This window comes from Alligator mississippiensis, chromosome 1, assembly GCF_030867095.1.
Source record: "Alligator mississippiensis isolate rAllMis1 chromosome 1, rAllMis1, whole genome shotgun sequence".
Lineage (NCBI taxonomy): Eukaryota > Metazoa > Chordata > Crocodylia > Alligatoridae > Alligator > Alligator mississippiensis.
The window spans coordinates 199,708,616-199,734,460 of NC_081824.1; the positions used below are offsets into that span (position 1 = coordinate 199,708,616).

The 25,845-nt window shown below is 45.0% G+C and overlaps 1 protein-coding gene across 6 annotated transcripts in view; it reads left to right on the forward strand.

Annotated features, from left to right (window-relative positions):
- TTC7A (tetratricopeptide repeat domain 7A) overlaps positions 1-25,845 on the forward strand; it is a 260,649-nt gene that overhangs the window by 55,740 nt on the left and 179,064 nt on the right. For all 6 annotated transcript variants that reach the window (XM_006268496.4, XM_019485343.2, XM_019485340.2 and 3 more), the window contains 4 exons: positions 560-720; positions 1,183-1,246; positions 21,357-21,494; positions 21,919-22,002. In XM_006268496.4, coding sequence (XP_006268558.3) covers positions 560-720; positions 1,183-1,246; positions 21,357-21,494; positions 21,919-22,002 — 447 coding nt within the window. The remainder of the gene's footprint in view (positions 1-559; positions 721-1,182; positions 1,247-21,356; positions 21,495-21,918; positions 22,003-25,845) is intronic.

A 25,845-nucleotide genomic window follows, 5' to 3' on the forward strand; every position in this document is an offset into this window, starting at 1 on the left:
TTAAGGGCCTAGTTCCCCACTGCTGCTTTATCCCAGTTTTAAGGGCCTAGTTCCAGAGGAGTGGAACATCTGTAGCTTCTACTGATTGCATTTGGGCTGAGAACAGATGTTGCATTTGTTCCTTGACAAGCTGTGCCTGTTTTTGTCCTGAAACAAAAATATCCTGGGACTGGTGTGTACACACACCACCCTTCTAATCAGGGTTTAGTGAGTGGCTGAATGCACTACCATTTTCCACCATAGATTCAATGATGCAATCCTAGGACTTCCATTCAGATGCAATTCATGAAGTCTCGAATAAACTGTTAGTACTTTTTATCTTGTGAACTGTTTCCAGATTTCCCAGGACAACAGACAGATGTCTGAATGACTGCATTTTGTCCTGGGATAAAAAAAGATAGCTGTTTGTACCTTTGGAGATTTAGGTGCTCAGCCCTATGAAAACTGAGTCCCTAACGTTTCTGGTACCAAAAGTGTCCCATGATGCGAGATGGAGGTGTCATTCTTCTGCGTGAAAAAGTCCTTCTGATATTTCCTTGTATTTTCTATTGGTCTTTAGACTGCAGCCAAACAGTTAGCTGAAGTACTTCTCCACTCGTTGAGTGAAGACTGCTACTGGAACCCCTTGTCTGAGCCTCTGCCAGAGTTCATGAACAAGGAAGATGACTCTTACGTTAGCAATCTTCTATGTCGGAGACCTCAGCTCTATACAGGAGACAAGTAAGCATAGCTCCTTTGTTTTGGTTTCTATGTGGAAAGGAAAAGTGTGTCTGAAGTTTACCTTAGCACTTCCTATTAACTTACTGGCTCATATAGTTCTGTTGCATGTGGGATTGTTTGTTTTGTTTTTTATTTAGCTTTTTAAAAGCTTCTAATCAAAAGGCCTGTTGACAAAACCCAAACTTCCCAAATCCAGAGTATTACATTTTCTCATGAAGGAAGATTCTGACCGAATAGCTGCCTTATTTGCAGGATGGGATTCATGTAATGCTGGGTCAAAATAGTTTGCTTTAGATGCACTCTCTAGAGCTATTAATTGTATGCATCTGGAAAAGGAGGTTTTGTATAGCAAATGAATCATGCATGAGGTGTTTCAAGTTACTGGTCCTCTTGTGACATTAAAATAGAGACTGATGGGCTAATTTGTAACCTTGCTTATAAAAATGTGTTTTTCTCTTTCAGCCTGTACTGCCCTCAAGACAACATAGAAGAGGCTCTTCTTCTCCTCTTAATCAGTGAATCTATGGTAAGCCAAAAATAAGTATCTAATAGGAATAGCAATGGGTAGTAACTAGAATTCCACATCAAGTATTTAAAAAGGTTTTTGTAAAGCTCAGAGTCCACATGGACTTTCCTAGATACAGAATCTTTCTTGGATACAGATAAAGATTCCTATGAAATCATTTGTAGATAATGTAATATTTCCAGCTGTCTCTTGATGTTTCCACAGCTCCTGTTGTTATTTATTAAGGGGAAGTTCAGGGAAGTGCTAAGAATCCTTCAGTAAAAGCATGATTTTCCCATATTGTAGTTTGAAAATAGCTTTCCAACAGTTACGTTATTTTAAAACTCAGTTTGCAGGGCATTCTGATATATATGGAAAATAAACATTCTTTTGTCTAAAAACTTAAATACATTGTTTTTTTAATAGCTGTTTCTGAACAAAAGAAGACTTATTTTGCAGGCAGCAAAGGGTGCACAGCTCAGTTCCATGGGGGATTTGCCATGCTTCTACACATGGGGAATACCTGCTAAAAAATGTACACCTTGCCTAAAAGGGGGAAAGAAAGAAAATGGGGCAGCCCTATTTGGTGCATAGATCATTTTTGCAGGTTTCCCTTAGCTGTTTATTAGCTATGCTAATAAAATGAATATTTTTCTTTAACAATAGTTGCAATTATGTCTAATAGCTGTTAGTACCAGAGTAGTTTCTTCAAGAAATACAGTGCAACAGCTTTTAACTTTTAAAACAGCCCTTTTTGCAAGAGGAGAATGTTTACAAACAAGCATTGCCAAATTCAGATTGAAATGTTTTTATTTTGGCTGAAAAGTGTCAAAAGTGTGCCCCAAAGTTTGTGTTCATTTGTTTTTGTTTTAAGTACTTGGAAAGAGAAGGCAATACTTACTTGCCACTGCAGGTTTTACCAAGTCATAGCTGTGAACATGTATGGGGCTTTAGGGCCCAATCCTGCACAGCACAGAGTTGTTTGACCAAATATAGCCAAGGCCTTCAATGCATATTTGTCTTTAAACATATTTAAACATTTCATTGTCTTTTTAGAATTTATCATGTACTTAAGTGCTTGACTGGATTGTGGGGGAGAGTTCTGTGCTTTTCTGGATTGAACTCTGTGGATATCCACACATGCAGACCCCTGCACTTGCAGCAGCTCAAATAGCAGTAGCACAAATTTGTGCTGGAGATTTGTACCTCAACACACATACCTGAATGTGCATTTTGGTGTGGGGCAAACTGACCTTGGATCTTCAGCCAGGGGAGCACTACAGGCTGGGGCCAGCACCTGTGCTGGCTCCAGCAGTATAAAAAGCTGCTCTGGCAAGCAGCACAGGGCTACTTGCCCTCAGGAGCTTCTGAGGCCCAGCCAGTTGGTCCCTGGGGACACAAGCCCCTTGTGCAAGCTGGACTGCTGCAGCTGCTCTGACCCAGAGTGGCCACTGTACCTTCTACACACTGCAGCAGTCTGGCAGGGGGGTGCTGCCTGGCTGTGACCTGCTGCCACCTGTGACAGGATCCGTACCCTTGGACTTGCGGCCCTATGGCTGCACGCCTGTCAGCCCCGGATGGGGACTGCATGGCTGCCTGGGGTGTGGTATGGGTACTGCAGCAGAGCCACCTGTACTTTTGGGCCAGCTGCCAGTGGGCCGTGGCTGTACAGTTCTCCTTTGGAGCACTTGTCATGTCTTCTGGTGCCCCCAGCCATCTGGGCAGCTATTGCCTGGAAGATGTGCTTGTAGTGGTGGCCCACTTTGAACTGTCGAAGTGTGTCCTCCTGGCCCCAAATGGCCTAGAGGTCAGTCACCTCATCTGCCCTCCAGCTGGGTCCCCAGTGCTGGCCTTAGGCAGGCTCCTCTGCCTGTGTCCCACCCCTTGCCTCACCAGGAGGGATCCTGATGTTCCCTGTTTAAAAACTGCAAATTCTTTTATTTAAAAAACCCAAATTCTCTCATTAAAATACACAAAATCTATGTTTTCCCTCGATTAAAATGAAATGCCACTATATATTGAGAGATCAGTTGGGCAATGTTTTATTGATATATGTACAATTTTAAAGCAGTTTGGAAGTCTACCAGTGCCTTTCTCATTATCATAAAATTAATTCTAAATATCTATGCACTTTGGCATTTACTTTTGGGTTTTTATATAATAGAAAAATCAGAGCTGCCTTTGCCCCCTTTGCTCACCAGGATGTGGGAACAGCTGCAGCTGGAACCGCAGCTGCTTTGTGGCGCTGAGCAGCACTGATATGTTGGTGCCCTTCCCCTGCCCATGCCCTTGCTCCTCACACCCAACCCACAGCCCCACCTGTGCCCCTCACTCAGGAACCTCAGCCCCTGCCTGCCCTCCACTCAGTCCCTTCTGATAGGAGACATACAATTAAATTGCTACTAAACAGGTTTAATTAATTTTTTTTATTCTTACATGTTGTGTAATTAACTTGTGGAACTCATTGCCACAAAATATTGTAGAGGTTGATTATGTAATTGGGTTCAAAAGAGTACTGGACAAATACATGCAGGATAGGTCCATCAGTGGGTACTATGCAAAATAGTTAGGACTGCTTCATCCAAAATAGGACTTTTAGGGTTTCTGAACGCCGGAAACTAAGAGAGCAGTTCAGAAAGACAAGTAAGTTTGGACGGGCCCTGTATAAATACTTTCCCCTGACATCCAGTCTCTCCACTTAGATAATAAGATGCTGGATCTGTGGTCTGACACAATGTGGCACTTATGTTAATACAGATGGGTCTCTTCAGCTATGGCAGGTTATTCTTTACAGCAAACACCCTTGCTGTTCCAGCCTCGAGTGGCTTTTGACTAAAGCCTGCCAATTGCAATGAATACATGCTTAACTGCCAGGATTGTTTCATTTGTAACTTCAGCCACATGAGGGGAAAATGAGGCTGTATTGTCTTAGATCCTGGCAAATAGTTTTTTTCTTGTCCTTCAGTCTGTCTTGTTTAATTATTTAAGCAATGTATTTATTTGGTACCCAAAGTGTGCTTTGATACCCTGTCACTGAGAAGATGCAGTGCAATGTACAAAGGCTTCTTGCAGATGGAAGAGAGGGGGAGAAGTTAGAAGGAGAAAGTTCCTTTTTCATTCAGATTAATAAACTCTCTGATCCTCCTTCATTTCCCTAATCATCAGATGTTCCCCGTACCTCTACAACCCCCTGAAAAAACTACTGTAAAAGCGGCTAGTTCCTACCATTTAGAAATCAGGCCTCAGGCTCCCCAAAGTCAGAAGAGTGGCCCAGAAATCCTGGGGCCCGCTCTTTTAATTTTCTTCCTTTGATCCTTTAAGGTTCTCTTGCTTCACAACCACAAGACCTACAAACTTAAAAAAAATGGAAGTTTAGATTCTCATTTAGTCAGTGTAATCCATGAACTTGGTCTTTTAGCGAACCATCATATACAGTGAAGATTCACAGATGAATCAAGAGTTGCCAGTGTGGGGGAAAATACAAAAGAGGAAGAATGTTGGGAAAATACAAAAGAGGAAGAATGTTTAGCACAGTTAACAGTCAAAGGAAGTGGCAAGATTGCCCCAGACGATAAGGCATGGGAAGGTAACTGTTTTGCTGAACTTGCTGTTTTAATACCGTTATTTTAATTGCTATTTTTGATCTTAAAGTTGCTAAATCTTTAGGCAGGCCCTATACCGTGATTGGTTATGAAAAGATGATCTCATGCAATCAGAATGTATAAGTACTTTTGCATTCTCTGTATTAATGGGGAAGAAGGAAGAAATTCCCTTCCCCCCTACAGCTGTAGTGGAATAAAAGCTTCTGCTGACCTGCTTCAAAACCAACGCAGAGTACTTGTGGTTTTTCCACGACACCAGCAAAGCACCTTTTGCTTTCATTGGAGGGAGTCAGCAGGGTCTGGGAGGGAAAAGTAGTGACTACTCCTGCTCACAGTAACTTTCTCGCCAACTTTTTATGGGACAGCCCTGCAGAAGTGATTTTTGGGGAGGTCCTGGCTTACATGATCTATAGGGTTGGGGAGAGGTCTCACAAGGCCTAGTAACCTAGAGTGTGGATCTGCTTAGGGGAGAGGAAGTAACATAATTGGTCAAATAATGCAAATAATGCATAATTCATTATATGCATATAATATAACCGCTTCTCCCACAACGTGGTTATGGAACCTGTATGAGATGTAATATTTGTCCCTTTAAGTCTCATGAATATCACTTTGTCATTTAGTTTGCTGTGGGTTTTGCTGTTGTGTTAAAGAAAACAAATGACAAATTAGTGAAAGCTCAAACTCCAATAATGGAAAAAGTTTCCCAGGAAAGGAAAAAAATGGCTGTAATCTGGTGCTCAATGCATATGCTAATACCCATGGAAATTTTTTCCCTGTACTTTTCCCATTCAGCTCCCATCCCTAGGGAAGTAAATGTAATGACATGTTGTGTTCATTCTGGATCTCCCCTTTGATTGGAAAGATATAATGGTAACCACTGTGGATACTGCACATTCCTCCTCTTGGAGAGAATATCTGTAGAAAATGATCATGATACATTTCTGCATGCCAATGAACTACATGTACAGGGCTTCTAGTTCCCTTACTGCATTAGTCTCTCTCAGTATTTACAGAAGTACCTCTTTAAGATTAAACAAAAGTATACAATCAAGTTGACTCAGTGGGGGCAATCCAGGCCAACATACAGCTTGAATTTCTTTGTTTTCCCTCTCACCTGTCATTGTAATGTGTCCTTTCCAGCATGATTTTTGGAAGACCTGCAATGGTCATATCACCACCTTTCTTTGCAAAAATGTTTCTGACAAGGTGTCTGTTCCACATGCACGTTTCCATTTCTTTCTCCTTAGGAACTTAGGGGAGACAGAGGCAGAAAAGGGAGCTGTGTGAGAAGGGGCTTAGGTAAGGGGAGAGGCAGAGTGAAAGAGTGATAATGTTTTGTGAGTTGATAAAAGGGAGAAACAAGGTCATAAAGGAAAACCATGGAATAGACATGTGGGATGTTTGAGAGCAGAGGGGAGGGTATGTGAGGGGGAGAGGAAGGGGCTGTATGGAGTAGAGAAAAATTGCTTATCAAAAATAACTTTCCAAGTAATCGTGCAGGGACAAGACCTAAACTGAAGGGTCTAAAACTTCCCAAACTGTTTCTCTGGCTTTCTCTTACCCTCCTAAGAAAAAATTTACCTCAGATTTATCACACTGTTTCCTCCCACACTGGCAGCTCCAAGAAACTCCTTTGGTTACAAGAACTGTCCCTGACAAAAAACTATTCACATTAAAGCCATTGTGTGATTATTCCTACAGTCATTGAATTCAACAGCAAGATGCTCAGTGATTTCAGTAGGATTGGGGCCTATGGCAGGAGCCTCGCTTTTTTTCCCCTTTCTTTGTATATAGAAGCATTTTCAGTGGCAGCCCTTCTTCACTTTATAGTAAGGTGGAGGATGTTTTCTAATAGTAAGTAAGGCTTACCTTCAGGAGTTTGGTGACTGCCTCTGAGCCAAAGTGTGTGGCATTTCTTTGGATTGCAAAATGCCACTGTGCAAGAGTATAACATGAAAGCGCTGTTTTTAAATTTTGGTATGAGTTGTGAGATTGGCTCCTCCATGTTCCATCCCACGGAAAATCGGAACTGACTTTTTGTAAAGTCAAGATGTTCTGGTAATGCTGCAAAGCAGCCCAGTTTTTGAGCTTGGCAGATGTTCTTTTCCAATGCCAGCTGTTATTGAGTTAGTTACTGGAATTGACAGCAGTATCCTCTTTAAGGTCTCGAGTGAAAGAGACCAGACAGCCTATAGGTTTCTGTAAATTGCACATTTTAACTTGTGTGTGTGTGCATGTGTAGAATTAACAGCTAAATTTTCCATAAGTCCATGGGCTGCTGCTCACAGTGAAGATTTGCTGCCTGTAAGGAAATGGCATCTTCCCTTTGTAACAAAGAGGAGCAACGGGACTAATTTGCAGCCATCAGCCAGACTCGGGGCTGCACAGAATCTCTTGTTGCTGCCATAACCTTACCATATATGGGGAAGCTGGCAAACAGATCAGTTTAGTTGTCGACTTCTTCCAGTCCTGACCTCCCCCAATTCAACCCACCAAGAAAACTTGCCAATAAGTTTCTAAACAGGGCTCCCGTTAATCCACTTTTGCCTGTTTTTTGCCACCTCCAGGCTTGCATGGTGGAATAACATGAGTTCTGCTGCTGGACAGGTATTCTGTGTTGGTGGGAATGGAGGGATGACTCGGGAAGGATTTGCTTTTAAATGTAGTTCCCTTTAATTCCAATAACTGGTCTCTTTGGATTATTGTTTGTACAGTGACTGACTACAGTGCAGCCCTTCAGATCAGCCACAGGTTTTCAGATTCAGGAATGAAACGTTTTCTGTTTATTTTTGTGTGCGTTCTTTTAAAGTCATGGTTTTTAAACTTTTTATTTAAATTTAGAATGATTTCACTTTTTTTTTTTAAAATGTAATATACAGTATAGAACGCCTTTCTTTAGTCTCTTCTAGTGTCACTTGTACGCTGCATGATTATGTTACGGTATAATTCTTTGTCTGGTGGAGACCAGGAAGATGTAGCTGGCCTGACTGTACTTGACTGGCTAAGTTGGACTGCTGGTGTTCCATTTCCCTTTTTTTCCTTTTTCAGGCTTATTGAAAACAGAATTCCTCATGTCCAAGACTAATAAACTTGGTGCCATTGTCAACAAGAGACTAGAAAAATTTTGTTAAAATCTTATCTCCAATTTGAGTACCGAGTGGGAATTTGACCTGGGTGGGACTGAAAGCATAGAATGAATGGTGCAAGAAAACGGATGCATCCTGCCCTCTTTACTTGTGTGAGCATTCCAGTGAACTTCCATGGGTCTGGTTGCAACAGTAAAATGAGCAGGATTTGGTCCCTTTTCAACAGAAGCGATAATATCTAGAAACATTCCAGTCTTCCTATACAATTCCTTACTCTATTAACTTAAAATGAATGAGGGGAGAGGGAGGAGACCTTCTAATTTTTTGTTGTGGAAGTTCTCCAGATGCAGGCAGACCTCATGATGATGATTCTATAATAGTTTGTCAGCTATCACAAAACTTTTGCTTACAGCAGGGAAAGTATGTGTTGGAGGAGATGAATGAGATGGCAGGTGGCCATTCTATATAGTCCTGTCCTTAGCTATCCAAACCGATGTGCTTTGCTATGCTGTGTCACAACAAGTCTGGGTGCTGTCACACCTGTGATGTAATGCAGAACTCCTTTTTTTTTCTTTCCCCCTACCCTGCTTCCTGCCCACCCCCTCCCCCCGCAGCCTCCTAAAAAGATGGATTGTGGAATGTTCCTGATTGTGTGCCCGAGGAAATGCACCGCCTACATCGGTTTCCTCCTGAACAAAAGGGTTTTAATCTGGGTGGCTGGGAATGAATTGGTAGTTTTTTCCCCTCTCTTTTGTGGCAACTGTTATTACTTTCAAACTTGTGGGGGTCATCCAGTATAAAAGGCTGTTGGGAGCTTTCCAAAGCCAGACAGTTATCGTGTTAGCTAGCTAATATATTTCACTTGGGTGTTCAGCCTGCCTGTCTGTCTTATGTTAAACTTGTTACATTGTCATCTTTTTCTGTTTGGCTTTGTGTAGTATTTTCAGTATTAGTTCCGCTACAGTGGAACCCAGTAAAAGATACAATAGTCATTACCAGATGCCAAAACAAAGGGAAAATTTAAAGGGGCCGTTTACTCTGTTAACTTTCCAAGAATAGTCCCCAGGTTTCTTGGTTTTCTTTTGCATACCCATTGCACCAAAGGAATGGAAAATAACAGTTTTGTTTTATCTGTTTGGACTTGTAGTTCTAGCAATTTGCAGCTATAACTGTCTAATTGACCACTGTGTGTAAATCACGTGACTGATTTAACTTAGAAGAAAATGCTCGTAACTTAGGAAAAAATAGTGAGGCAAATATACTTAGTACTTTGGACCAAATCTTCAGTGGGTATAAATGAGCACAACTCCCCTGAATTCAATGTAGGAGGATCTTGCCTTACACCTTCAAAGTGATTTACAGGGTAGAGGTGTATTTAGTGGCACGTGATGCTTGTCATCAGAAACTATTGCAAAATCTGCCAGATGGTCTCCTAGTCCACCCAGGGTGGATTGCTTTTGGTGTGCAATTCCTCATTTACCTGCTGCTTGGACATTTGAAAATATGAGCTCTTTTCCTGTGCTCTGCTGCAGAGAGGGTAATTCAGCCTTCAGACTTATCCAGATCCTTGGCCTCTTCCTGAACCAGAAAAGACAGGGTAGAAATGTACCGTACAGACTAACTGAATCAAATGAAGTGAGTTCTTGTTCACAAAAGCTTAAGCATCTCTGATTTCAGTCAGTCTGTGCCAGAGGTGGGCAAAATGGCAGATCCAGCCCACGGCCAGACTCCATTTCCCAACAGCCCCTTTGCCTACATGGCTCCTAGAAGGTCTCATGGAGACCCTGGAATTGTGAGTCCGTGAAAGCTGGGGTTGTAGAACTGGGGCTCGGCTGCTGCACCAGCCTCATGCTGTCACAGCCCCGTGATCCCAGGGTCTCCACGGAGACTGGCTGGGAGTCATGGGCAGGGCATGTGGCAGGGCAAGGAGCGGGGCTGGTGCCTGGATCTTGGGGCGGTGACAGCATGGGGCTGGGGCTGAGCCTCAATTCACTCTTTGCATAGCCCTGCCTGCAGAACCTGCACATGTCTCAGAGACTTGTGAGCAGTGAATTGCAGCTCTGCCCCGGCCCTGACCCCACGCTGTCACTGCCCCAGGATCCCAGGGTCTCTCTGGCCCCACCTGCCTACTAATCTTGCTCCGGGCTGCAGGTCAGATTTAGATTCATAGATTGTAAGGCTGGAATGGACCTCGGAAGATAATTGGGCCCGGGCCCCTGCATCAAGCTGGAAAGATTTCTGGCGGTGACCCCAGTGAGGTGATTGTCTAGTTTTCTCTTGAAGATTTCCAGGATAGGTGATTGCACCACCTCTGGAGGGAGCTTATTCCACAGTCTGCACACCCTGACTGAAGAAGTTTTTCCTAATGTTGAGCCTGAATCGATCTCCAAGGAGTTTGTGGCCATTACACCTGGTTTTCCCCTCGGGTGCCCTGGTGAACAGTTGCTCACCGAGCCCTTGATGTGCACTCCCCTAGTGTAGTTTTAAGCTGCTACCAGGTCCCCTCTCAGCCTTCTTTTCCTCAGGCTGAAGAGTCCCAGATCCCTCAGCCTTTTCTCGTATGACTTGCCTTTTACAACACTGATCGTACGGGTGGCTCTTCTTTGGATTCTCTCAAGCATGTTGTCCATGTCCTTGTTAAAGTGTGGTGCCCAGAACTGGACGCAGTACTCCAGCTGCAGTCTCACCAGTGCTGAGTAGAGTGGAAGAATCACCTCTTTGGCTTTGCTGGAGATGCATCGATTGATGCATGCCAGAGTATTATTTGCCCTACTGGCTACAGCATCACACTGCCGGCTCGTATTCATACTGTGGTCTGTTATTACCCCCAGGTCCTTTTCATTCGCGGTGCTAGTCAGTTTGGTGCTGCCAAGCCTATAGGTATGTTGGGAGTTGCTCGTCCTGAGGTGGAGCACTTTACATTTCTCAATGTTGAACTTCATCAGGTTCTCATCTGCCCAACTTGCTAGCCTGTCTAGGTCCACGTGTATCTGTAGCCTATCTTCAAGTGTGACCACGCTCCCCTGTAACTTGGTGTCATCCGCAAACTTGGCCAGTGAGCTCTTCACCACCACACCCAAATTGTTAATAAAGATTATTTAGAAGTACTGGACCGAGCACCGACCCCTGCAGGACACCGCTGCCCACTTCTTGCCAGGATGACAGATCCGTTCACTATGGCTCTCTGGGTCCTATCCTGCAGCCAGTTTCTCACCTACTTACTGTCTTGGATTTAAGCCCACAATCCTTCAATTTTATTGCAAGGACATTGTGGGATACTAGATCAAAGGCCTTTTGGAAGTCTAGGTATGCAATGTCAACCTGCTCTCTCATGTCCAGGTGGTGAGTTACCTAGTCGTAGAAGGAGATGAGGTTGATAAGGCAAGACCTGCATGTGAAGAAGCCATGCTGGCTGTCATTCAGAATCTTACCTTCTGTAAGCTTATCACAGATAGACTCCTTGATGAACTTTTCTAGGATTTTCCCTGGGGTGAAAGTTAGGCTGATTGACCTATAGTTACCTGGGTCCTCCCTCCTGCCCTTTGTGTGGGTGGCCGCAACACTGGCCCTCTTCCAGTCCTCAGGGACTTCTCCGGAGAGCCACAAGTTCAGCAATGGGTGTGGGGCAGACGGGACAGGGTACCTGAGCAGCAGGGCTGTGTCTGGTGGTGGCAGCCAAAAGGAGCTGGAACCACAGGGGCTGCTGGGAAATGGAGTGTGCCTGAGCAGGATTTTGCCCACCCCTGGTCTATATGGTGCATTTTTACCATGTCTTCTATCTGATTTCAAGCAAACTTGGCTAACTGCCTCTCTCTAACCAGAAAAGGATAATGCTGGGCTGGTGAAGCTGCTGCCTGCTGGAAATGAGATCAACTATGCAAGTGCAGAGTAGGGCTGTGCAAAATTTTAGCAGAGTTTCGTTTCAGAGGTGTTTTGGCCTGTTTCAGCGCCTGAAACATTGAATCCAAAATGAAATGGAAGGTGCCAAAACATCTTCAAAACTAAATGAAACCATCCAAAATGTTTTGGAAGCACAGCCCTGCAGCCCTCCTTTTAAAGTGTCAGGAGGCTGGGGCTGGATGGGGGATTGGGCTGGGCAGGGTAGCCATGGGGGCTTCTCCCTTGGCTCCCCCTGCTGGGACAGAGGCTGGCACAGCTGGAGGAGCCGTGGGAGAAACCCCCATGGCTGCTCTCCTGGCCCCATCCCCTGCTCAGCCCCAGCCTTCCCGGCACTTAAAAAACAAACAAACAAAAAAAGCCCTACACTCACTGGGTGCGGCAGCGGTGATTGGGGCCTCTGGGTGCTTGTGGCAGAGCCCCCCCACGCAGCGTGGGGCAGTGGGGGGACAGCGGAAATCTCCCCCCTCACCTGGCATCCGCACAGCAGCTGTCACATTGCACGGGTGCAGTGTGGCTTGGCAGGGTGCTGCTTGCTGTCCGGGAGCTGGGGCGGCTCCAGCAGTGAGCTGGAGCCTGGCACCACTCAGCCCTAGCGGCCCTAGCCAATGTTCCCTCTTCGCCGTTGGGGCCGCTTTGGTCCCACTTCCCCCTTTTGGTGTGGCATGGGACACTTACTGAAGGTAAGCTCCTCACTCCTCACCCGGGGCAGGCAGTGGGGGCTGGAGCCGGAGGCTGGGGCTGGGGGCTGGTGTGGGCTCCACCAGCTCTGGGGAACTGCTCCGTTCCCCCGCATTGCCTCGGGGAGCAAGGAGGCACGTGGCATTAGAGCTGGGGAATAGAGCAGTTCCCCAGAGCCAGTGGAGCCCGCGTCAGCCCCTGCCCCAGCGTCCGTCCCTGCCTTGCCTTGCCTTGCCTCACCTCAGGGAGGAGCCGCTGTCTGCTCTGAGTGAGGCTCTGCTGGCTCCAGGGAAGTGCTCCACTCCTCGGCTCTGATGCCACATGCCTCCTCACTCCCTGAGGCGATGCAGGGGAGCAGATCAGTTCTCCAGAGCCAGCGGAGCCTGCGCCAGGCCCCGCCACCGCCTCATCTCGCCTCAGCTTACCTTCAGCTCCTATCCTGGTGCGCATCCAGACCTTTAGTTGTGTGCAGCCACGCACCTTAGAGGGAGCCTTGGCCCCAGCTCCCAGACAGCGTGTGGTGCCCTGCTGAGCCGTGCTGCACCCGAGTCACAGGGCAGCTGCCACATGGGTGCCAAGCGGGGGTGGGGGGCAGGCAGTCCCCACTGCCCCATGCTGCATGGGGAGGCTCTGCCATGAGCGCCCAGAGGCCCCAGTTGCCACTACTGCAGCTAGTGAGTTCGGGGCTTTGAAAAAAAAAATAGCCAAAGCCCCGCACTCACCAGCTGCAACAGCAGTGTTCATGGCCTCTGAGGGCTCATGGCAGAGCCCCCCCATGCAGTGCAGGGCAGCAGGGATTGCCCCCTCCCTGGTACCAGCACAGCAACTGCCTCATGGCGTGGGTGCAGCGTGGCTCGGCAGGGCGCTGCTTGCTGTCTTAGAGCTGGGGTGCTGGGGTTGAGTGGTGCCAGGCTCCGGCTGACTGCCTGGAGCTGCCCCAGCTCTCAGACAGCACATGGCATGCTGCCGAGCTGCGCTGCACCCGCACGATGTGCCAGCTGCTGTGTGGGTGCCAGGTGGGGGGTGGTGATCCCCACTGCCTCACACTGGCCTGCGCTGCATGGGGAGGCTCTGCCACAAGCGCCCAGAGGCCCCAATCACCGCTGTTGCAGCCATTGAGTGGAGGACTTGTTTTTTGGTTGTTTTTTTTAAGTGCTGGGGCTGGGTGGGGAATGGGGCCAGGTGGCCAGACATGGAGGCTTTTCCCTCAGTTCCCCCCGCCCGGGGAGAGGCAGGCACAGCCATAGGAGCCATGAAAGAACCTGCAGCTGCCCGGCCGTTCCTGCCTCTCCCCGGCCAATCCGAATCTCTGAAACAGTGTTGAAACTCCAAAACAGATTTGGCCGAGCTGAAACAGAAGAGTGATCCGAAACACCGAAACGAATCACTGTCCTCCGAAACGGCCAAATCCAAAACCAAAATGAAACATAGCCATTTCACACAGCCCTAGTGCCCAGTAACACCTTTCATTAACTAACACAGATTTCTGTTCACCACATGAAACATTGTTTATTTCCATGAGGCTGCAAGCAAAACATCTTGTATAGTTCAGACCCTAAAGATAACAAGCTAAATAGCCATTTCTCTGAGCAAATACAATCCTTGATTATGATTTCAGAAACATGAACAAAGGTTGTTGCCAGATTTATTTAAAGGACCTCTTTTTTTGTTTCATAGTGTTGGTATTGAATTGTACCTGTTACATTATTACAGTATGCTGGTGTGTAGGGCCAGCACCTCTTGGCTATTACCTTTTCCTGGACTCCCTGTGGCTCCTGACTTTGATGTTATTGGGAAGTGGTGGGGAGTCCGAGGACCAGCCACAGCTCTGCAGGTAGCCTGGCCTGCTCAATCAGACCAATCACCCTACCCGAGTCCTTTTGACCACCTGCACCAGTGCAGAGATTCTTCCTTTATGGGGTTGTCTTTGCAGGTTTCCGTGGGCTTGTCAGGGCTCCAGCTGTTGAAGTCTATGCCCCTTTTCTTCTCCAGCCACACTCACCTTGGTCCATTGATTTAAAGACCTCAACCTTTGGGTTTAGGCCTGGCCTCAGTGGCCATTTTCCCCCTTTAGGGGCTCCACCTCAGTGTGCTAGTGTCAACCCTTTGGCTTGGGGGGTTGTCTCATAGCCCTTGTAGCAAAACAAAGGGGCACCTTGGCACTCATGTCCACAGCCTCCTTCACCCCTGTAGCCACAATCTTCCATTCACAAGTCAAAATAAAACCAAAGAAAAGCATGAGCCACCAAAATAAAGTCTTCCTCCTTGGATATAAGCAGCCCACAGGCCTTGACTGCTTAGGAGTCTTTCTCCCCAATTTCTGTTGTCAACCTGCCTACCTCTGGCAGTGTACAGTTGCACAAACACTCTAAACTTCTCTTCCCCCTTCTGCTTTTGTGTAGTCCCAAGCTGGGTTTAAATCCCCTAACCCAACCTCCTTCTGGTCACCTGATTGCTGCACCCATTGGCCAGGTGCAGCTGCTCACTCCTTAGCCCCTGCCTGCCTTCATCAGGGCATGGGTCAGCCCACCTGCCCTGCTACATTTAAGTGCCTGCCCTCTCTGGCCTCACCAGTAACAACAGGAGGGGTTCTCTGTTACATGGTGCACAACATACTGGTTTTCTATCTACATGGGTTGCAGTAAAACTGGCAATTATGTCTCTTATAAGAAGACACAAAATGAACACTAGAATGCCCATGAATTAGGAGGCAGGTGGTAAGCACTTATTAAAGGCTTTAATGGCTTTTTTAAAAGTTATGTTTCAAAGTGAACAATTAAGGGATACTTCCTACCATAATTGATCTGTGAACTTGGGGCTATTCAGTGAGCCTTGTTAGTACTGTAATTCATACTACTATTGTACATACGAGAGGGAAGCAAGTTTCTCTGCTGTTGCAAAATGTAGTTTTTCTGCAGTAAAATAATGGCCGTTTGCATTTTCTGCTTATATTTTTATTTAAGTAGTTGTGTGTATGTATAGGAGTGCAAAGGAAAGACTGTTTTAAGGTAATCTTCCACCCTAGATCCCAGGGCTGAATTCATATTGATCCTGGTGATAGGATACTTAATGATTGTAGATACTAAAGTACAAAAATGCATCTGTCAACAAACCCAAGGTCATCTTTTAGTTTTAATATCAATGTTAATATTCTTAGTATTAATATTGATAATAACCGTTAGAAGGCATCAAAATATACAGTACTGTGGTCATTCACACAGCTATTCCATATTTCTAGACCTAAATCTTATTTAGCCTACCAGAGATCTAAGATTATGAAGCTGCTTCCCCAAAAGATATGGATTTAGGGCTCTTACATACATGCAAGGAACCTGCTCCGATGTGCTGATTAATTGAGTCTGCTGCAGCATGGACATTGATGCACTCTGGCAGCCTTCCACGTTATGTATATCAGCGTCACTGCGCATCTCTGTGCTGAAAAAATGGCGGCAGGGCGCTTTGAAATAATACACATTTGATGAGCTTTATTTCAAAGCGACCAACTGCCATTTTTTCACCACAGGAATGCGTGCTGATGCTAATACATGTGATGCACAGGCCTTTTAATTAGTGTAGCTCACTAATTAAAAGTGCCTGGCACTGTATCCCAGCACATATAAAAATGCCCTTAGCTTCCAAAGAGTGATCCTCTTTTACTTGAGGAGGTATACAGCTGTGCCATTCTGGAACTGGGAAGCCTTACCTGACCCCAGAGGAACATAACCACCGATCAAGGAGTTGCATAATGGGAAGCATTGTGGAGGCCTGGGAAAAACTCCTGCCCTTCAAGCATCTTATTCAGGGCTGTACATATTTTGTGTTCCTATCACCTTGGGATCCAGATCGACAGGAGAAAAAACAGAGGATAACTAACTGACCTTTTTCCCTATAGTCAAGCGATTAGACTCATTCCAGAAGTAGGAGACCAAAGTTCTAGCCCCTCCTCAGCCCTGGTGGGTTTTGAACGTGTATCTTCCCCTTCCCAGGGAAGTTCCCTAACCAGTCAGTTCTGTCCTGTTCTCCCAATGGTCGTTTTTTCATATTATCCAGTGTTCGTTTGAAGTGCAAAAGCATAGGAAGCAGAATCCAAGGCTCCCTCATTTCCAGTGTGTATATTTCTTTTGCTTGCTTCCCTTCTGGTCCCATGACTTACATCTCTTCAATCCTGCCTAGACCATAGCCTGGGAAGCGGTAGCTAGGATGTTTTCCTGGATGGTGAGAAGTGTGAGTTTGCACTTCTCTCAGGATGAATTTGTCCTATACGCTGCGTGTGTTTCCCATGTCCTCAATGAGTGCCCTCGACACTCAGCTGTTAGGTGAAAGGTAGGCATGCCCCCTCTGCCTTGCCACTTGTGTGACTTATTTTTTTAAGGCTAAGGTGAAGGTACTTTATGCAGTTAGGTATGTTAACACTTTTTCGGTTATTTTAGCATGCTGGACTAGGATCACACTTAGAGATTTAGATGTCTAGAAGCTGTCTAAATGCCACTTAGATGCCTAACATGTAGAATAGACTAGCTTCTAGTCACCACATTAAGTGTCAGTAAAATGTTTTGTTTGGTTTTTCCCCCTCCTTTTGAAATTAATATTAATTTAGAAGGGGAGGTAGGAGGAAGGATTTTGGCTAGCATTGTTCTAATATAATTAATCTCGGAAGAGGTAAAACATAGAATTGTGTTGATTCATCCCATATGACTTTCTGGAAAGAATGAGTCATGTGTTCTCTCTTGTATGTAATATTACAGAAGTAAATGGTGTTTCATGCCTTGTATTGATGATTTTTAATATCCAGATACAAGAAGATTCTATTATTGCCGCAGCAGCAATACTGCACAAATACAGTGCTGTCAACTCTTTCAGTTTTATCCTGAGTCTTCCCCTGTTTGCTGCTTTTCTTAAAGCTGCTGTTCCTGGAGTCATGCGATTATCTAGTGCTTTGTAATGGTTAGGGTTAGCAATTACGAAATATGGTTATTGTTACATGTACTTGCTTATGGTGGTGTAATTAGAAAATGTCTTGCATTATGGTTGCCCACAGGCAACTTCTGTGTCCAAGTGTAAAAACGACTAGGTTACAGTCTGTGTTTGACTTCTAGATTTTAAAGATAAAGCAAAGTATGAAGATTTTATGACCTCAGTATTAGAAAGAAGAATATTAGTCATTCTTACAAGCCCCTATTTTTTAACTGCTCAGGTAGTGTTGTATCTTCAGCATGACTGGCAATTATGAAATAATGTGTCCCTGTAAGATGCAGCAGATTCCCATTTATTTCAGGATCTAGGTATTCTGAAGAGGCATGTGGTTCCAATACGTAATATCGACCTCTTAGCAGAAGTTAATTGGCACTCCCCAGTTTTGATTAATCTGCTCTCTATGCTAATGCATCAATTTAAAAATCCCAGTTTGGTACTAGATACCCAAAATAGCAGCAGGGCTAGTCTGACTCTTGACATGTGGCTGATTACCTGCTTACAGAACATGTAGGTTCTTTTTCAGTAGCTTGGAGAGCTATTTTTCACAAATGGTTGTCATAGCAGAGTAATGGATGCAGAAAAAAATATTCCCATTTTATATGGGATGATTTATTTAGTATTGAGATAATTTATTTGGTAACAATGATTATTCTACATCTTTTTATTAACCTTTTTACCTTTTTTTTTTTAAATACTCTACTCAGATTAAATCTTAAAAATATAATTTCTTTTTTCTTTGGCTTCTGGTTTTCTGTTACATGGTTGAGAAATAAACACTAATCAGTTGCAATGAGGGCCCCAAAATATAAGGTTGGATCTAGGGGTGCACCAATGAAGAATTTTTGGGCCAATACCAATGGCCGATTACTGCCATATTGGCCGATATGGGATCCTATTACCCCTGCTGACTTCCTGCCCTTGGGGCAGGGGGCTGGACCCGACGATCTTCTGAGGACCCTTCCAGCCCTAATGTCTATGAAATCTATGAAAGGATGCAATTGCTGATATGGAGCCCAGCAGCTTGGAGAGCAGTGTCAGGCCGATAAGTCTGTTGAGGGGGAGGGAAGGGGGATCAGAGAGGGGGGGAGTGGGGCTGAGGCAGGAGCAGGTGCTGCACAGCCGCGATGGGCTGGGGTGTAGGACGGAGCCATGGGCAGCTTGTCCAGGGGGCATAGGGGGCGAGGAAGGGGGGAGTGGCTTCTGCAACTGCACGCATCCTGGGGGGAGGTATGGGGGCATGTGCCCCCTGGATCTGTGTGCGGGATGAGGGTGGGCTGCCCACTGTGGGCTTGGGGCCAGGGGCTGCACTGGCCTCTTCCCGGTGGGAGGCTGTGCTTGGGGCAGGCAGCAGCGGTGCTGGAAAGATGGGCTATAGGGGGGCTACAGCCACCCCAAAATTCGCTGTAGCCCCCTCTCCCAGTACCACTGCCACCCACCCCGAGTGCAGCCCCAGCCCAGTCCCTCCACTGGGAAGAGGCCAGTGCAGCCCCGGCACCTGAGTGCATAGCAGGCAGCCTGCCTTTGTCCTGTGCAGAGATTCAGGGGACATGTGGCCCCCATGCCTCCCCTGGGGTGTGTGCAATGGCGGGAGCCCCCCTGTGCCTCCCCAGATAAATTGCCTGCTGCTCTGTCCCACGCCATGCCCCGCCGCACCCCAGCTGGGCAGTGCCTGCCCCAGCCCCACTCCCTCTGTCACCATGGGAGCCTTGATCTGTTCCCACGTGCCCTTTCCCCCCAACAGACTTATAGGCCAGATGCTGCTCTCCAAGCTGCCTGGCTGCATTCCTGGCTGCGTGCATGCTGTAGCTGCGCACATGCACGTGGCATCTATTGGAGACTTTATCGACCACAGCCAAAAGGAGCTGATTGCCGATAATGTCAATTTTCCTTTTATCGGTGCTGATATGATACAGATATGGTATTCGTGCACCTCTAGTTGGATCTGTTTCAGACCAGTTTTATTTTCTAGCTCCTAGCAACTGTTTCAGTGTGTGTTCTCAAGTACAAGGGACTTTTTATAAAAATAATATTTTTTGTAGGGTTTTTTTTTAATTCAAAGTTGTTTCCACAAGTTTTTAAGCTGATATTTATAAGAACCTAAATTTTGGACTTGCCAGTTTTTCTCTAAGTGTAGTGGCCATTAAGCCCTTGGTCAGTGATTCTGTTGACTTCCCCAGTCAGTGGCTGTAATGTGTAATGCCCCAGTTACAAACATTCTTCAAGTGATCCTAGATGAAAGAACTGCAGTATTCTTTCAGTGGGCAATGAAAATTGTTAGGGGACTGGGACACACGTGTTATGAGGAGAGGCTGAGGGAACTGGGCTTATTTAGTCTAGAGAAGAGAAGACTGAGAGGGAATTTAGTAGCAGCCTTCAGCTGAAGGGGGATTCGAAAGAGGACGGAGTTAGACTCAGAGGTGATAAATGACAGAATAAGGAGCAATAGTCTCCAAGGTGCAATAAGATAAGTTTAGGTTAGATATTATAAAAAACTTTCTCACTAGGAGGGTCCTGAAACACTGGAAAAGGTTACTCAGAGAGGTTGTGGAATCCATCCTTGGAGGTTTTTAAGACCCGGCTAAACAAAGCCTTGGCTGGGATGATGTAGTTGGGGATGGTCCTGCTTTGAGCAGGGGGGTGGACTAGATGACCTCTGGTGTGTCTTCCAACCTTTATTTTCTATGATTCTGTTACCTTTGTGCAGTATATATGAGCTGTCAGAACTGTGTATTCCATGTTTTTCTTTGTTGCACTTAATTCCAATGTTTAATCTTTTGACAAGGCCTTATCATTACAATTAGGAGGAAGGGAAAACAAAAAAACAAACCCAAGAAATGTGAGGCTATGTGGTGTATGCCCAGATTACTCAACAAACCTTACAGCATGTCCATGTTGAGGTGGTAATTTTATTTTTGCCCATGATGGAACTGTGTGTCAACCTCCTCTTTTTCTCAACTTTAATAATGCCTAGAACTTGGTGTCTTGCATTGTAGCCCTCATCCTTTTAGCTGAGAGGGGCCTTGGACAGGGCTTCTGTCAGTTTCTGCTGAATGGCATAAGGCATTTGCTTTTAGTGGTTGTATGAGCTGGATGATTTTCAGAAACTGTTTGACACGATGTGAATTTTGCAACTGGCCTGAGGTGGGGACAAGATTTTGCCCTTTTCCTCTTGACAACCAAGAGCCTGTAATCTGAAGACAAACCTGAACCTCCTGCCTGAAAGCTCAGAGTATTTATCCTGAATTATTAGATTGGGTTTTTTTTGTCAGAAGTTAAATGTTAGGTTCTTAAATTGAATTTGCAATACACCTATAAATTATGCATAATAAATGCGTACACAAATAATGATTAAAAAATACTATTGTCTTTCTGTTGCAAAGGCCTCTGAGTGCATTAACAGGGTAACAAACAAATCAAATTACTAGGGCAGTACATTCAAATTAATAAATAAAGTGAATAGCAGAAAGAATCAAAAAAAAAATCCACATGATTGTTAAGGAGTAAAATCTCAGAAGCCCAGGACAGTGTGTGGATAAAGGTGGATACAGTTATCACAGCTGCAGGCAATTGATATAATTAGGCACACAGTTAGGCCCTATGCTTCTGAGTACTGGAAAATCTGGCCTAATATGTCTTTTCCATCTCTCATTTCTCTGATTCTTTGAGATAATTGTGCCGAGTGGGGTGTTCACTGCATTTCCTTTTGAGTGCATGCTGCCCTGAATTAGACCCACGCAGATAAATAGGTAGGTAAATGCAGGGCTTGTTTTGACATGGGAGTGATTTGGGGTGAACTCAATTGATTACAGTCAGACACTGCCTGCAGTCGAACTGGTATTCTCCCTTCACCATCATTTGGTCTGATCTCTTATTTCTGTTTGTGATCAGGCGAACCGAGATGCGGTAATTAGCCGTGCTCCTGACCAGAAGGATGATCGAGCTGTCAGCCTCCAGGATGCTTCTGCAGTTTATGACCTTCTGAGTATCACGCTGGGCAGAAGAGGGCAGTATGTCATGCTTTCTGAGGTACCCAAGCTGGTTGTTACTGGAACTTCAACCTAAATCTTGCAAACAGAAACTGTCTTTTGAATAATAAACATTGAGTGCAGGTGGGGAAAGTGAGTAGGAAACCTTAGTACCTGAAAACTGATGAAAACAGTGTCAAATCTGTGTAAGCTTTGGCCAAAAACTTACACATCTGCGTAACTTGTTTAGGCTTCTGAATCTATGCTTTTGCACTGAAATAAAATGGGCCTGATCTGAAGAGGTGCAAAGTACCTGCAGTTCTCATTACTTTAGAAGGGAAATCAAAGAGTATTTCCAGACAAGGCCATCAGCAGGGCACATCAAATGAGTTGTGCCTTTGAGCTGTGCCAGAGCCAGTGTATACGACAATGAATTAACATAGGGAGAAAGATATGCCCCTTATTTGTCCTAATTTTTCTTTCAGTGCTTGGAGCGAGCAATGAAGTTTGCATTTGATGAATTTCACCTCTGGTACCAACTGGCTCTTTCCATGGTAGCTTGTGGCAAGGTAAGGCTCAAATTGGACAAGCTAACAGGGCATGTATTTCTCCTGAACAACATTTTTTCTTTTAGTTTGGGGTGTGCAAAATCACTTATTTTATATGGGCAAACATATAAAGCTTTTGTTATAGCTTAGCACTGTCTGGTTAGGTTTAGATTATTCTTTATTGTCAGATGTGTACTGTGAATGAACACGATAGGATAACAGTTGTTTGGCTCTCAATGTCAAATGGGAAACCAAGCTTGATTTATTAGCTCTAGCCACTAGAGAAATCAGAGTAACTTACATAACCCCTTTCCACATATTCAAAATAAATTGTTTGTGTAGAATAGGGAACTGGAGGAAGAGATACTTGGTATCTGGTAGGAACTCCAGCACCACCAACTTTGTGGCTTTGGGCAAGTCACTCTTGAAGCCTTAAGTTACCCATCTGAAAAAGGGACTGTCATTACTATTTGTTCCAGAGGGAAACCATGACGTATTAGGCAGTCAGTATTAGTGAATTGCTTTGAAACCCTCAGATGAAAGGTGCTACAGAAGAGAGAAGATTTTGTGGGGTGGGCATGGGTGTGGGCACACACATGTATGAGTGTTCTAGAATTATTTTAGTTGTAAAACTAAGGTTGGAGAAGTATAAACTTTTCATTATTTCTTTGATGGAACGCCTTGCACAGGGGCAGATCCAGGATTTGGCAAAGGGGGTTGCAGGAGCAGCCACCCCTGCTCTGATCCTCCTTCTCACCCACCTTCCTCTCTTCCTTCTCCTCCTCCTCCCCCCCCCCCCCCCCCCCAACCACGGTAGCCTCTGGGCTCCCAAAGCAAGTAATAAAGTAATAACCACCCTCAACCCCCCCACTTGCCCTCCATGCTATGGTCAAAGGCATATCCTGTCCTCTTCTCTCCCCATTGTCCCAGGGGCAGGGAAAGCTTCCAAGATGTTCCAGCCAGGGTGCATGGGAGCTGAGCTCAAATGGGAATAGCAGTAATGGCAGCAGTGGTGATGGGCTGGGGGGGAGGTGTTCTTCCACCCTGCCCAAACGCCCACCCCCACCCTGGGAACAGGCACAAGGAGGGGAATCCCCCACCCCCTAGTCCATCCTTGCTGCTGCTGTGCCTGTTCCCAGCTGAGCCCAGCCCATACATAGTCTGGCTGGAGCAAGGCAGAGGTACTTTGAAGCTTCCTCTACCTCTGGGACAGTGGGGAAAGAGGCAGCAGTGGGGTGGGGTGGGGAAGGGGATGTGTCTTTGAGCAAAGAGGGGAAGAGCAGGGGGATTCTGACCTGCTTTGGAGATTTAAAAAAGCCCCCAGAGACTCCTGTGGTTTGGTACAGTCCAAAAGGGAGGTGCTGCTGAGGTATTGCACCCCCACTGGATCCACCCCTGACTCCTATGCATGACTAAGTAGACAGTTTGGGTGTGTTAAACCCTTTCGGTCTGGTCCTTCTGCTGTGAATCCTAGTAGGGGAAGCAAAATTGATAGGAGGGTCATGATGGTTGTTCAGCAATTTAGCCATCTCATGAAGAATTTGACTTCCAGTTGGAGTACGAAGAGGCTGTCGCATGATATCTACATTTAGCCATTGCAAAGTTGAGCTAGATTGAGAGAAGCCTTGGTGAAAGGCTCTACATCTCGTTGCTGGTGCCCTGAAGTAGCAAATGTTCTCCTACTTTAAGGGACGGAGCATGATTTTTGTGGTCATGACACAGAACTCATACTCAGAATTTTTGAGTTCTTATTTCCAGCTGTGTAACAGGTATGCAATGTGACATGTTTCAGTAATCTTTGTGCCTCAGTTTCCCCACCTGTAATAGTGGAGCAATAATAATTCTAGTCTGCCACAGAATATTTCACATGGGTGTTAGTATTTATCAGTGAACTCTTATTTAATGAAAAGTAGTTATAAAGAAAAAATCTAAATGTTTTCAGTTGTAAGCACAAATATGCATGAATTGTACATCTTGCTATTTATATTGCATCTCTCGTATACTGGTCATCTTCCTTGGATCTCTTGAGCATATTTGAACAACTACTCCTGTCCTTGCAGTAGCTGGGCATTGGCAGTGTTTTCATCACCCTACTTTATTTGCGGCAAGTTAGGGTGTTTTGATATTTTGGGCATTGTGCGTCTCAGTTATATGAGAGGGTTCCCCATGAAGTTTTTAAGAGTAGTTAGACAAATGCTTGTCTTGGTTGGCTGGATGATCAGGGGATTGTACTAGATGACCTCCTGTGGTCCCTTCCAGCCTTACTTTTCTATGATTTTATGTCAATTTTTTTTTAAACTAGTACTGTTACTTCACAGTAGGAGTGGTTTTGGAATTGTAGCATTTTATTTTCTTGTGCATTAAATATACTTCCACTATACAAGGAGCAAGAAAATATTAGACCAGCAACAAAGTATACAATTATACAAGCAGGAAAGGGCAGAGGGAATATTTAGTGGGATTCATTCATGCTTCTCATTATTTGTGTGGGGTGAGAGGAAATTGACAGTCTTTCCTTGAGCTCTTAGTTGCAAATACGGAAATGATCACTGCAGTACGTGAATTTATGAGCAAAATTTAAGCTATTGGTCCAATCAGTGAGCCCAGAGTCCTAGTCCTACTATCCTGCACTGTCCACTAAAAGGTGCAAGTTTGGGGAAGTTTTTCAAAGGCACAAGTAGGAATTCAGTCCTTGGCTCCCATTGACTTTCATCTGGAGTTGGGCACCTGTCTTGTGTGCCTTTGCGTTATTGCCTTGATTTCCAGTCCTGTGCCCCTTGGGCTGTTGACAGCTAAGAGCGCTGCAGGGGAGGAGTATAGTGACTTCTATCCATTACTATGACCCTCTGGCTCACTAGAGTGACCTTGAACATTATCTACTCAAGAGTAACAAAAAAACCACAGAAGAAAGGTTGAAGGATAGAGACTTGAACATGGCTGCACAGCAGGTTTGCCCCCAAAGCTCCTGTAGGGATCTCTCTCTACCCCAAATTTTGATGTTGAGGAATAGGAAAAGCTACATGATAAACAAAGTTCTGAATTTTTGCCATTAACACTTAAGTGAAGGAGTCTGTCTTCTCCTTGTGTTATATATCTGTTTATGTACTTCTCTTGCTATCCTTTAGATGTTGTATATTCAACATTTAAATTAAATACAAGGACCAACAGAAGTCACACTCATCTCTATACAAATATACTTGATGAAATGAAATAAAAGTCTATTTTATCCTGTTGCCTAGACTTTAAATATTTAGAAAGTAAAGTGGCCTGATCTTGCAAATTGATATAAGAGCTCTAAATACTCTGAGCCTTATATGGGACAGAGGGAATTCCCTTACCCAACAATCCCATCTGTGCAGTATTCCATTTCTGGTCCCAAAGCATTCCCAGAGGATTCCTATCATATACTCTGCAATGCGTCATCTTGCTAATGGGAGATGTGGCATACATTTTTATACTGCTTTGCAGTTCGATAGGAGGACAGAGTTCATGTAAATGCAAGCACTCAAATGTAGCAGGAAGGGGATGATGAGGAAACAGTGTGGTCTGTCTAGACCCCAAAATACACTTGAGCTTTTAAAGGCAAAGATCTCTTTTCACCTGTCTCTCGGCCACAACCAATTCCTGATCTCATTACCAAGAAATGAGATCCCACATCCTGAGGTGTAACTTTTCCTGCAGTACAGGGAATCAGATTCATAAATCATTGATGTGACAGGAAGCCTGATCATCAGACTGTTTTATAAAAAAAAAAAAACAAAACTGTATAAAATTCCATTCTTCCCTTATGTTCATCCTATATTGTGCCAGTATTGACTTGTATTTTGTATATACCTTTCCTTCAAGGGAAATTTGAGAGTCAAT